General features: G+C 36.8%; 1 protein-coding gene across 1 annotated transcript in view; it reads left to right on the forward strand.

Annotated features, from left to right (window-relative positions):
- Nucleotides 1–11,813: 11,813 nt before the first annotated feature.
- LOC145674286 (STING ER exit protein) overlaps nucleotides 11,814–13,436 on the forward strand; it is a 31,223-nt gene continuing 29,600 nt past the window's right edge. Inside the window, exon 1 of the mRNA XM_081744140.1 lies at nucleotides 11,814–12,157. Coding sequence (XP_081600266.1) covers nucleotides 12,037–12,157 — 121 coding nt within the window. The 5' untranslated portion in view covers nucleotides 11,814–12,036. The remainder of the gene's footprint in view (nucleotides 12,158–13,436) is intronic.

Below are 13,436 nucleotides of genomic sequence, written 5' to 3' on the forward strand. Positions count from 1 at the left end.
ACGAGGCTTGTTCAAAAAGTACGTTTTTTATTTTTGGCTTTTACGGCCAACTATTGGTCGTAGAAACAAAAGAAAGGTATTTTCTTGAAGGTTAGGACCAAAGAAACACTACTATATAGGTCAGAACATTGTAAATTGAAAATAAAAATTAATGAATTTGCATAAACAATATAGCGTCGATTTTTTTGAAACATTGGAAATATGCTTATTACAGGATATATTTTTATGAATAGGTAAAATAAATGATATTACTAAAATAAATACCATTTTCGCGCGTTTTTACCGCGACCGGTGCGCGCCGCGTGGTATTTGCGCCCGGAAAAAGGTTTTCGCGACGCGGGACGCGTAAAATATTGGCGCCCGGAAACTGCGCGGGGTATTGCCGGTTGTAAAAACAAACAACACTCGGTAACTTGCTATGGTACATGTACCAACACGCACAGTCTTATACACACTAATATCAATGTTATGTGTACAGATGACGATGTTTAAAAGAAACAAACATGGCGGTTGGATTTTAATGTGTTTTCTTTGCATTAATAATATGTAGTATATGTAATAAGATTATAATATTTGTATAACTTTGAAAATATTTACAATGAATGTAGTAAACGTTATTTTTAAAATATTGTATTATCTTATTATAAAACATCAATAATTGGAAATTTGAACAAGTTAACACGAACTTTCCCGAAGTTTTACGAAAATTGACGAACTTAACCGAACTCTACGAAGTTTTCCGAACATTGCCGAAGTTAACCGAAGATGAACATGAGAGTTCATCCACAATTCCCGTACATGTTGGTTAATGTACCACACGAATGGTTCCGAAAATTGCTGAACTTAACCGAAGATGGACATAAGAATTTATCAACAATTTCTGTACATGTTGCTAATGTACCACACGTATGATTTCGAACATTGCAGAACATAAACATAAGAATGTATCAACAATTCCCGTACAGGTTTAGTATACGTATACCTTGCATTAAATATAATTTTATAACGAAAATAATTATAATATTAACAGAGAGTATAACAGTACTAGTTGTATAGGATGTAACACAGTTTGTTACGTAAAATTTAATCTCGTATCCAAACGCACTTAGTTTTGTAATTTCGTACCCAAACGCACTTAGTTTTGTAGTCTCGTACGCAGGTGCTTTAACATATTTTAAATTAGTAACAGTAATATTACATAATGTGATGTAATTTGTAAATGTTGTATTATTTTTTATTAATTCGTTTGCTGTGCAAACTCCTTATTTATTTAACCTTACGTAATAAATTACTCGAACATTTTGTGTGAGCATACCATAGATGATCACTGTTCCCTTATGATACTGTGTTTAAAAATTCCTTTGTTAGTAATGCTAAGAATTTCTTTTGTTTGCTTTGCTGCAGGTGTTTAAACCGGTTTAAACTAGTTTTATTGTTTTCTTTGTTAGGCATTGTGTATATATACCCCCGTTGCTAAGGAAATATTATCATATTATTGCTGGTAACCATACCTTGAACACGATATTTACTTAGTGAATAAATTTATACAAACATATATTAAAAGAAATACTAAAATATTATATTTAGAAAAGAGTATTAATGTTAACTGTATTGTTACAGTTGTTGAAATTCAAAACAACATAAGAAGAAAAAAACAAAAGAAGAAAGGAAAGAAGGAAGAAATCCTGATTTTTATCAAGTTTAGAATACATAGCAGATTTACTTAGAAGATCATCGTAAGTATATTTATATATTATACATATTTGAATGATAATGTTTTTATACTTTAATTAAATATACCTATATAAAGCATTATTTTTTAAATTGTAAAGTTATAAATATTTACAGTAATATTCCCATTTTGAAAGAAACGAAATTTGTTTTATCATTGCACAAAACGTGTTTCTTAATAGAATCACACTTTATTTTAAGAACAAAGTTGTTGCAGAATTTAAATACGATCACATTGTATTTTAACATTGAAGTTCTTGTAGAATTTTAAAAATGTTTACACTGTATTTTAACAACGAAGTTCTTGCAGAATTCTAAAATGATCACACTCCATTTTAAGAACGAAGTGAAGGAGAATGGTATGTTGCCTTAACACAACTTAATGTTCCTTTTAGTTTTTATAATGTGGGTAAAAATGAAAAAATTGTAATTGAAACCATCGTTAATGATGAACTTGAAATTGCAGATGTTGATATTACACCAGGATACTATACTTCTATTCCATCCATTTTAGAAATGATTCCTGAAGAATTACGCATGTAAAAATATTATAAAAATAAAAATCAAGTTGGAATTAGACATTCTTTAAAACTGAAAGATTTTTGTCTTATTGCAATGACAGGTGGATTGCAACATTTACTTGGATTTATAAATGAAAATACAACAGAGTTTACAGATGCTGTCTTTGTAAAACCAGTTAATGAAGATGTTCCAACCGTAACACGTGCAAAATTTCCATGCAATTTAGAATATAATATACCAAACGTTTTTAATGTTTGTGCTGATATTGTAAAACAACAAGAAAATATTGGACCACTACTTCGTAAAGTTAGTGCCTATAATATTGAGCATGGAGATGTAAAATGTTTTCTATTTCACACACCACAATATGTTAAAGTTGTAAAATCTTATTTTAACACGATTGAAGTAAACTTAAAAGATGAGCACGGTTTAAAATTGCCATTTGAATTTGGAACTTCAAACTTAACACTTCACTTTAAACGAAAATGATTTCTGAAAGTATTGATGATAGTTTTTACATTACACTTGTATCAAACGCAAGTACTGATGTATATCCTACAAATAGTCCAACACATTTTATTAATCAACTAAAAAATAATATTCAATTATCAGAAACCGATTATTATGTAGGATTAAGTGAATTACATATTCCTTTAACATGTTATAATGTTAACGATGGGGAAAATGTTATGTGGTATAAAATAAAAAATGAAGAAGCACAAAAAGGTAAAATTATAAGTGGATATTATCACTCGGCACATCATATCATTCGTTCGATAAATATTCTACAGCAAAAGTTCCAATATCATGATGAAATAAACATTGATGTTCAAGATGCAGCAAGCATTGTTCACAAGAAATATTATTATTAAAACGTAAGTATGCACTTATAGTTTTTAAAACACAAACTTCACTAATATGTTCTTCACTACATGATACAGAAAAATTATTTTCGAAATACATTATGTACACTACGTTTTCTTAACACACTTCACTATAATCGTTCGATCTGTCTTTTTCAAGAAAAATACTTAAAAGTTCTTTTCGTACATTCACATCCACTGATAGTTCACCAAATGTAATATTAAAATAATCTCTTGTTAATGCTGTAATAACTGTATGTGTTTCTGCATAAATCTCAAATAATTCCTCCTGTACACGAGGATTCACTAACACAGACCAAACACGAATGTCTAAAACGTCTTCATTACAATAAAAACATCATGAGACCATTCACATGTATCATGCCAATAACATGCATAGTATATTAAATAATCATTTTGTTTCCATTTCACAATACAATCTCTTAGGCCGCGCCTCCATTGCATCCGAATGCGACTGCGAACGCGAATGCGAATGCGAACTGCGAATTCATGAGCCTCTACTACATCCGAAGTTTTGTGAATGGGAATCAAGTTGTAATATCTCTTTCAAACCTTCAATGTGAAATATTTTTGCTTGAAAATTCATATCTTAAAGTTTTCAGAGCAATAATAATAATAATAATAATAATAATAATAATAATAATAATAGTGTATTAATTTCCTTTGTGCGCAAAATAGAGTGAATGTCGCAAATGTAACTCCTGTTATTATTATGCTTCTGTGGTAACCGCTATGTTCACTTTAAAATAAATAAACTAAATAAAATTAGAGATTGCAAAACCAACCAACTTTCTAAGAAAATTTTCTCCATGAGTAAAAAACCCGTTTTTGCTATTTCAAACATATTAGTCAACAATTATATGTATTCGTAAAATCATTATTTGAGGAACAAAGAGGAAATATAAATTGAATAAAAAGTTGCGGTTCGTGTATTAATCAGCTCTTCATATTTTAAAGAGAAAAGAAATAAAATTATAAATATCTTCCACTCCAAGTTCTTTACTTACATCTGCCCATAATTTGTTCTCGACGTGTCGTTTGTGGTAATCTGGATGACCTTGGATCCACAATGGAACTTTATAAAAAACACAATTTATTAAAACATCAACATCTATTTCCATTATTATTTTCATTTTTATCTCCGCACCTCGCACCGTCGACTACTTTCACGCAAAAAGAACTTTCTTCTCTCACGTAGCGCTCAATTTCTCAGCAGACGACGCTCCATTCGCATCAGTTTGGACGAACAATCCCAGCATGTTGGGATCGTTCGCATTCGCATCTTTTCGTCGGTTTTCGCAATTCGCAGGTCGGAACTAGTCGAGGCACTCCAATTCATTTACACGTGCTGGGAAATTCGCATTCGCATTCGCAATCGCATTCGGATGCAATGGAGGCGCGGCCTTACACAGTTCACATCCACATAGTTAACACCACATTCACAGTTCCAACTTAATTCTGATAAAGCAGGTGAACATGGCGGCGTATCCACATTTGATACCACTTCGTCATTTGATTCCGCCTCAAAATCTGAGTTATCCTCCGAAAATTCATACACTTCATTATCTATTCCCGCCTCACTATCACTTGCATAAACTTTTATATTATCGCTTTCATATCTTTCTAATTCATTTTCATCAAATGTACAATCTGGAGAATCTAGATATTCATTCTCAGCGTCTAACTTATGCTTCACATCAACGTCTTCTACAAACTGACGGTTCTCCATCGCTAACAAAACTATACATGCCTATTTTTTAAAACCAATATTTAAATAAAAATTTCAAATGACGTCACGCGCTCGCGCCCGCGCACGCGGGTATATTCCGTTCGCGCCCCGCGCCGCGTCTGCGTTTTCGCCGCCGGTTTAAAAAGTCTTTTATTTTTCTTTATAACAATCAGCTATTGTTCATCACCTAAATTATTATTCTTTAACGCATACAGCTGCAAGGTTTCTCTTTTATTATTTTAAAGCATACACCTGCAAAGTATTCTATAGCTCTATTATTTCTTTATAACAATTTACCCTTGTTCAATGATTTTCCAAGATTTCTCTTTTATTATTCTCTTTTATGTCAGTCCTATACATACAATACTACAATACCCATTATCTGTCATCATATGTAATTTAAACAATAGAGTATTTCTATACAACTATACTCTCTACCCATTGTCTGCGGTGCACCCGCTGGTGTTTCTCTATTACGAATACAAAAGGTTCCTATTGTAATTATCCCCCTTCGTTTGGTTACATTTTACACCAAGACTACTCAGGTGTACATAAAGTACGTTGCTACCCCTAAAAGTTGAAACCTATGCCAAAACGCCAAAACACCTGTTTCATCATTGTAAAAGCATAATTTAACGAAGTGAAAATATTTGCCCCAGGGTCCCCGCAGGGTCCCAGGTGGGGTCCAATTCAAAATTTGCAATTGAAAAGAGGGGCAAGTAGTATATCGTTTGAAAGCTAGTGTTAAAAGAAAAACGATAACAGAAGTCTCACAGCTCTAATTAAACTCTGTGCGAAATGGCGGAAGATTCAAAATTTACAACAGTGCATGGACACCACTAGAATTCCAAAACAGTGATACAGGTGTCAAAATTCTAAAACACGTGTTTCATTATTTGAAAAGTGCTATTTATCGAAATGATAATGTTTACCCCAGGGTCCCAGGTGGGGTCCAACTCAAAATTTGCAATTAAAAGAGGGGCAAGTAGCATATTGTTTGAAAGCTACTGTTAAAAGAAAACGATAACAGAAGTCTCACAACTCAAATCAAACTCTGTGCGAAATGGCGGAAGATTCAAAATTTGTTAACAGTCTGCAGCTAACAGAGCATGGGCACCACTAGAATTCCAAAACTGTGATACAGGTGTCAAAATTCTAAAACACGTGTTTCATTATTTGAAAAGTGCTATTTATCGAAATGACAATGTTTACCCCAGGGTCCCCGCAGGTTCCCAGATGGGGTCCAACTCAAAATTGGCAATTGAAAAGAGGCACGTAGCATATCGTTTGAAAGCTATCCCGCTACAACTTACCGACAGCCCGTCTGGTAGAATCGTTCTAGAAATCTCTAGACCACGTGACTGTTTTGCATTTACAAGTGTCGTTTTGATGTGAAGAACCACATAGTTCGACATTTGTTTCAAAGCTTTAGGTGTAAGAGGTGGTCATGAACTTTAAGATTCAGCATGTAGACGTAGTGTAAACACCCCAACATTTTGCACAGGATTGGTGTAGAGACGAAAGATTGGTTCCATACGTTGTCTGTTTTGAGGAACTTTGAAAGAAAATACTACTTAACCCATTTGAAAATGTGTAGTTTGACCGCTGACCGCATATAGGGACTCCAGGACATATGTTTTCATTTCTATACATTGAACGTTTGCAATGAAGAATTTAGAAAGCCAGCAACCCTGACTTATAGCTTGTGATTAGCTTGAATGAAAAGTTGTGTAAGTCAATTTGCAATAACGTTGACTTACATCTAGAAAATTGATTCCCTAGATTGCAAAGAGGGTTCACAAGCTCATCAAGTTGATGGTGACAAACTCTGTTCTCCAGGACATTACAAAGACCGTAGACAATTATGTTACGTTCGAAGATAATACTCAATTCCAGCCCTTGGAAACGACATCAAGTCAACAATTAATTGCTTCGGGTACCGGAGGCGATCCTGATTACTACTACCTGGACCCAAATTCTTCTCAGGAAACCGCATTTTGGAGATCATGGAGTGAAACGAAATTAAGGGATATTGTAGCAGCTTATAACAACGCATCCAGTGGTCGCAAACTCAAGTATGCGAAACGTGTAGCAAGAGTTGACATCTGTACAAGTGACATCATTCGGATGAAACTATTCCTGGACAAGGCATCCAAGCGGACCAAGCTAGCAGAACTCCGAGAATCTGTCAAAGCATGGTGCAAAAATCAACGCGCTGCTTCGATTTTTTTCAGGATCACTGAAGACGGCATTACCGTGGAAGCCTTGGAATAATCGCGGAAGTTAGGGGTTACTGGTTTCAAGGCATCCCGATTCTGGATCCGCCGACTATTGAGAGAAATGAACTGGGGTTCCAGGAAAATCACAGAAGTCATGACAATGGCAGGCAGAACGAAAGCACTGCAAATTTCAAACGAATACGACAGCTACATTCAACAAATCAGGTGGGAGATTGAAGAGAATAACTACAACCTTGATCAAATTGTGAATCTTGATCAAAGTGGATTCAATTATGAATTACTAACACCACGAACTCTAACTCAACTTGGAGCAAAAAATGTCTAAACTCATGTAAGATGCGAATCAAAAGTGACACATTTTTACACAGTCCAGGAAGCGATTTCGGCACCAGGAAAACTCGTGAGCACGACTGTCATTGTGCTCCGCGAACCATCCGGGAAATTTGGATCAAGAGTCCAATGTAAAATCCCTCAGATCCCTGGAGTCATAATCAGAGCCAACAAGTCAGGAATTATGACAAAAACAATATTCAAGGAATACCTGCCACATCTTGTTCGAGACGTTGGAACTCCGTGTCTTTTGTTGAAGGACGACGCAGCCATCATGAGAGATCCGGACTTGTATCAAGAGTGTCCTGACTTACATCCAGGAACAATCACTTCAGGCTGTACTTCCTATGGACAGCCATTCGATGTGGGATATATTCTTTACAGAAAAATGATGGTGAAGCGTGCCCACAAGCATGTTGGGAATGAAGGACTTGGAGACAAGCTAGATATGACAAATCGGTATTCAAGTGCTCACTTGATTGGGGTAACACGAAATCAGTTGGAATCACACAGATTCCAAGATATGATCAAGTACGCTTTTGGCAAATGTGGATACATCGACCTTCCTGACGATTTTAGTTACCAGTCAGTGGAGACTTGTCTTTCAGTTTCCACACAAAGGATCCAGCTTTCTCGACATGTTCGATTTCGGACGACGAACACTGTATGGAGAAGAGTTTTATTCAGTGCAGTTGATGTCCCCAACCACTGTGCATTTATCACTTCTTCATGAACAATAGCATGGCCGCACACCTCCACGAGACACTCAAGCCTCATTATCACGCCGTAGAGTGATCGTCATGCAAATGGCCCTCATACCTGCATAACAAAGATACAGTCCTGGCTGCTACCACGTTGCTACGACCGTGGCGTGTGAATTACGTGGCTCTCACACATAGGCCATAACAGAAGCCAAGCTTCAGCAAACAACATTCGACGCAGCCGTGTCTTCTAGACTGCTTCTACCAGACGGGTCGTCGGAAAGTTGAAGAACGATAGCTTATGAACGATATATTTTTTGAAGCCTTTCCAAATGAAAACATCGAGGTAGACTCCGCGTGCTACCCTACGAGGGCCCTGGGGCAAACATTTTCATTTAAATAAATTGCACGTTTTAAATACTGTAACACATGTTTTAGAATTTTGACACCTGTATCACAGTTTTGGAATTCTAGTGGTGCCCATGCTCTGTTAGCTGCAGACTGTTTTCAAATTTTGAATCTTCCGCCATTTCGCACAAAGTTTGATTAGAGCTGTGAGATTTCTGTTATCGTTTTTCTTTTAACACTAGCTTTCAAACGATATACTACTTGTCCCTCTTTTCAATTGCAAGTTTTGAGTTGGACCCCACCTGGGACCCTGCGGGGACCCTGGGGCAAATATTTTCACTTCGTTAAATTATGCTTTTACAATGATGAAACAGGTGTTTTGGCGTTTTGGCATAGGTTTCAACTTTTAGGGGTAGCAACGTACTTTATGTACACCTGCTATAGAAAATAGGTCAAAATGTTCTATATATTTTAGCCCCTGCAAAGGCGGGGTCACTTCCAGGCAAGAAACGAACACCTGTTTTGGAACTTGCTCGAGAAGTCCTATGAGGAAATAAATAGAATGTCTCCCAATTCAAGGTGCAGTTTCGATATCATCCCTGGTCAGACAAATTCTGTCTTCAACGTTTCCAATTTACACGATCCTCTCTCCTCCCTAAACTCACTCTGCTTCGACACCTTCATACAGGCCCCAAACGTTCTCCATATCTCGCATATCTCCCTTTCATATACTTCAGTTACCTAGATCTTGCACCACATCTATTACCCATCCAGCGTACGTATACTCTCCCTTGCTACTTGCATGACTATCCAGTTTTTTTCCCAATCTTTTTCTATCATTTTTCCCCAATACCCTTCCACCCATCTTTTCCCTCCCGCATCTTACGAACATTGCTTTTCCTCATCCATTCCTCCTCTCCCTCCGGACACTGTTCATTTCTACTGCGATGATTCTGGCCAGGGCGTGCATTTGAGATCATCCTTCTATGATTCCTCTATTCAACAATGTTTCAGCTTTCAACTGCCCCATTATGTCTCTACCTTTCTCACTGAAGCTTATACCTTGTTTGCGACTCTTCTTCATTCTCTTCAGCATCAGTATACATCTATCTGTATCGCCACTGATTCTAAATCTCTCCTCCAAGCCTTACAATCTGTGACATGCAGGGTTCGATTCTCGTTGGTCCCTGTTCGGGATAAGCCATTATTGTGACCCGCGTGGGTCCGTATCTTGTCCGGTACGCCATTTATTGTGATAGTACTGGGTTCGATCCTAATGTGTGCATTCTCAGAGTAAAGTCTTTTAATACAATACATTGATCCCACAGCTCAATGTATGGGCTCGGACATCTATCATAGTCCGGGATTCGATCCTTTTCTACTAAGATATCTCCTCAAATATGTAATAACAATTTGGACCATTCATTTTAGCCTGACATATAGCCACTGGACACACAACTTAAGAATTCGAACCAGAACGTTTTAGAAAACCGACATAAAATAAATTCTAATTGTACATTTAGCGCTGATGCAATTTATTAATACACGTATTATTAAGTTGCATGGGCGCTAATCACTCGTGCTGTAAAAGAAGAATAAATTACATTATTTCTTAAAATTAATATACGTAAATTTAGATTAAATTTGTTATTTTGAAAGGATACTCAACTTTTGGATTTTTGCTTTTAATTAACACTAAAACTTCATGAATAAAAATTACATAAACGGTAGCACTTCACTTTAAATAACCAATAATATAAGCCCATTTAATACGAAAGACGCGGATGTCGCGGTTGACACGAATTATTGTTAGGTTTCGTCACATTGCTAATTATTTCACTTTCACAGGCACTGTTCACTTACTTCGACACTAGAAGGGGAACTGTATTGGATATTCAGGGGTGATGTCCTGTAAGTTGCGGGTTGCTCTCCTGTCATCTTCCTTGAAGCGAATTGAGTTGCATGCCGATCTCCAGCTCCTTGTCGGAAGAACTTTGATTTACACTTTTAAACAAACGTTTTAAAACATTTCAAATCTTCATAACAATAGCACTTGTTCGATATTATTACATTTTGAATTTATTACGTTTCACACTTGACAAAATTCAATGTTGTTTAAGTTATTTCTTCATTTCAGTTATGCACACCATACTCAACGTGGTTGCTTCTTCCTAAGTGTAAGTCAGACTACTGCACCTTTTCTTTCCGTCTCGTCTGGTTGCTAGGCAAAAGAATCGGTTCGCTACGCAGTTTGGTGATGTCAAGAGCTAAAAATAGCTATGACAGCCCATAGACAGGAATGTTTTGAGATGACGTTTGTCCATTGTGCTGAATTTTAGCTCCTTATATGGGAAGGAGAGAGGAAGTCTGCGATCTCCGTGGCAATTGAGACGCACAAACATATATGCACATTCGTTTGTTGGCTGAGAGAAAAATTCTTGGAAGCACTTTTATGCGAGGTTCATTTAAAAAGTTAAAAATTTCTTCTTAAAAATTGACTGAGCTGAACTGTATGGTTACAAATCTTCCCCCTGGACTTCAAAATCCTCCTGGATTCTTTATGAAATCCGTTTTCTTTTATACCGTTGGACTTCCCTCAACTATACTACTTGCTTAATTTGGTCCAAAGGTCATGTAAACATCCTGGGGAATTCCTTTGCCGAAGCCGCAGCCCGTTTCGGAGCCCTGCACAACACTCCCATAGATCTTTCAGTCTCGCCTATTGACCTTTTTCCACGACTTATTACACTTCATTATCAACGCTGGACTGCTTATAATGCCTCCTGTAAAAAGGCACGTTGGTACTGGTACCATCCTTGCTTTCTCCGCTCTCCATCTTGGTTCATTCAATATCCTTTCTCTCCCTTCTACCTCCATTTTCTGCTCCGTAACAGACTTCACATTCTGTATACTCCCCAACGCTTATATCTGCTCCGAAAACGTACTACTCCACTTTGTAACTGTGGTCTCGATACTGGCTCTATCAATCATCTCATTTTCTCTTGCCCTCTCTATCAACAATATCGCCCGTCATTTCTCTATATTCTTCATAAATTTCACGGTTCTGACCCTTTTAATGTAGATTCGTTCATTTTCACCTTATCCCCACCTGTTCTTACTGCCTATTATCTTTATTTACAAAGATCTAAGTTATTTAGCATCTTATAAGTATCTCTAAAGATTCATCTCAATTCCTCACCTTTTTCTTTTAACCATACCGTCTATAATTGCCGGGATAGCGATCTTCGCTAAGCCAAGTTGTAACCGCAGAAGAAGAAGAAGAAGAAAAGCTCTTGTTCAGGACAGTTGTAACATTTCCTCTTTGTTTTCGTATCTTAGAAGAAGAAGAAGAAAAAGAAGTAATTGTAACGAAGGAAGGAGTACGATATATGAAATAATGCACCTATTTCTTGAGTAACGAATATATTTTATTGAACTGTCCAGAAGGCTTCGCGTCAGGGCAAAACAGTTCACAAGAAGAACGAATATATTTCCAGCAGTGTCGCACAGAGATCTTGAAGTGAGCAGTATTGGTGTTAGAGAAAATTAAGATGCCGAAAGTAGTGTCCCGTAGTATCGTGTGTTCTGATACGAAAGATCAAGAAGAATATAGTGAAGAGAAACCATTACATATATATTACTGTTTATGTGGTCAAATGACATTAATATTAGGTACGTAGCTTTATTCTGCGTAGTTCGCCTAAATTTGAGCTTCGAATCAGGGGAGTAATGACAGGGGTATATATGTATTGTAGATGTCTGTTAACTAATGCATCTTTACGGTTGCCTGATTTTTCAGATAAAAAAAAAAAAAAAAAAAAAAGATTGGATATAGTATACGTAAAGCCGCGTCAGTTCCCGAAGGACCTGGACGCTCATACTTTTAGGGATTATTCATTGACTATCTACGAACTTACCAAGGGGGTAACAAAGCGACTTTGATTTACTTATCGACTGATACGAAAATAAAAAAAAAACGTACCTGTACTCTATATCTGCATGTGTAGTGCCCTTGTACTTCATCTATGACTATGTGTGTGTGTGGGGGGGGGGGATTTAACGCATATCGCATGTCTTGTGCACATGGATACTTCTTACTATTGCACTACGTAGAAAATTTATGGTATTTCATGTAGAAGTGGTAATAGAACACAGAAGAAACGCAGATCACGGCGTTCTCATGTATACTATTACCAAAAGATTAATCGCGATATGTCATATTCTTACCTGGTCTCAAAGTGAACAGAAATAGCTGATCAAAAAATACAAACCGTACTGTTCACCTGTACTAGGTTGCCATACAAGGGAATTCGTATCTAGACCGTACGGTTGGAATACTGTGCACCGAAGGCCTCGGGCGGAGCTAGGTGTTGGCGGGGTTAGTGCCCAAGGCATTGTCAGATTTGGCTACATAAATCTGAATACTGATAAATTACCCGACATCGACGACGACATAAACTCTTTATTTTCTCAATATAGTTCCTCCGCAATGGTGTTAACTTTGCCGCTACGGTGCTTCTCGGAATTTAACCCGATCAAGGTCAGATACATACTCAGAATCGTGCAGGTTGAGTTTAGGTACACCACTCAAAAGAATTGTTAAATTATAATTTTTAGGTGCTGGTGTGGTTTTGGCGCACCACATTTTGGGAGATCTAGTATATGTAAAATTCAATGCTTTCCATGAAGGGGTATGTTTATTAGGAATAAATATCTGTAGGCGACACTTAAAAAGGAAGCAATTTTTTTTTTCGTTTACGACTGTAGGGTTGCTAGTGTCAAATCATTACAAGTACTTTACGACGGATAAAGCAAGTGAGTGCATATGAAAGATGACACTATTAGATGTTATTTTCCATCAGCGGTATGTTTCTACACAGTGTGCAGAACCTGTATCTTATGTTTACCAGTGGAGCGTTAGTAGTAGGATACCATTCAAGTCCTATTGAAA

Source organism: Thermobia domestica, chromosome 17 (assembly GCF_964235325.1).
Source record: "Thermobia domestica chromosome 17, izTheDome1.hap1.1, whole genome shotgun sequence".
In the NCBI taxonomy this organism is placed as follows: domain Eukaryota; kingdom Metazoa; phylum Arthropoda; class Insecta; order Zygentoma; family Lepismatidae; genus Thermobia; species Thermobia domestica.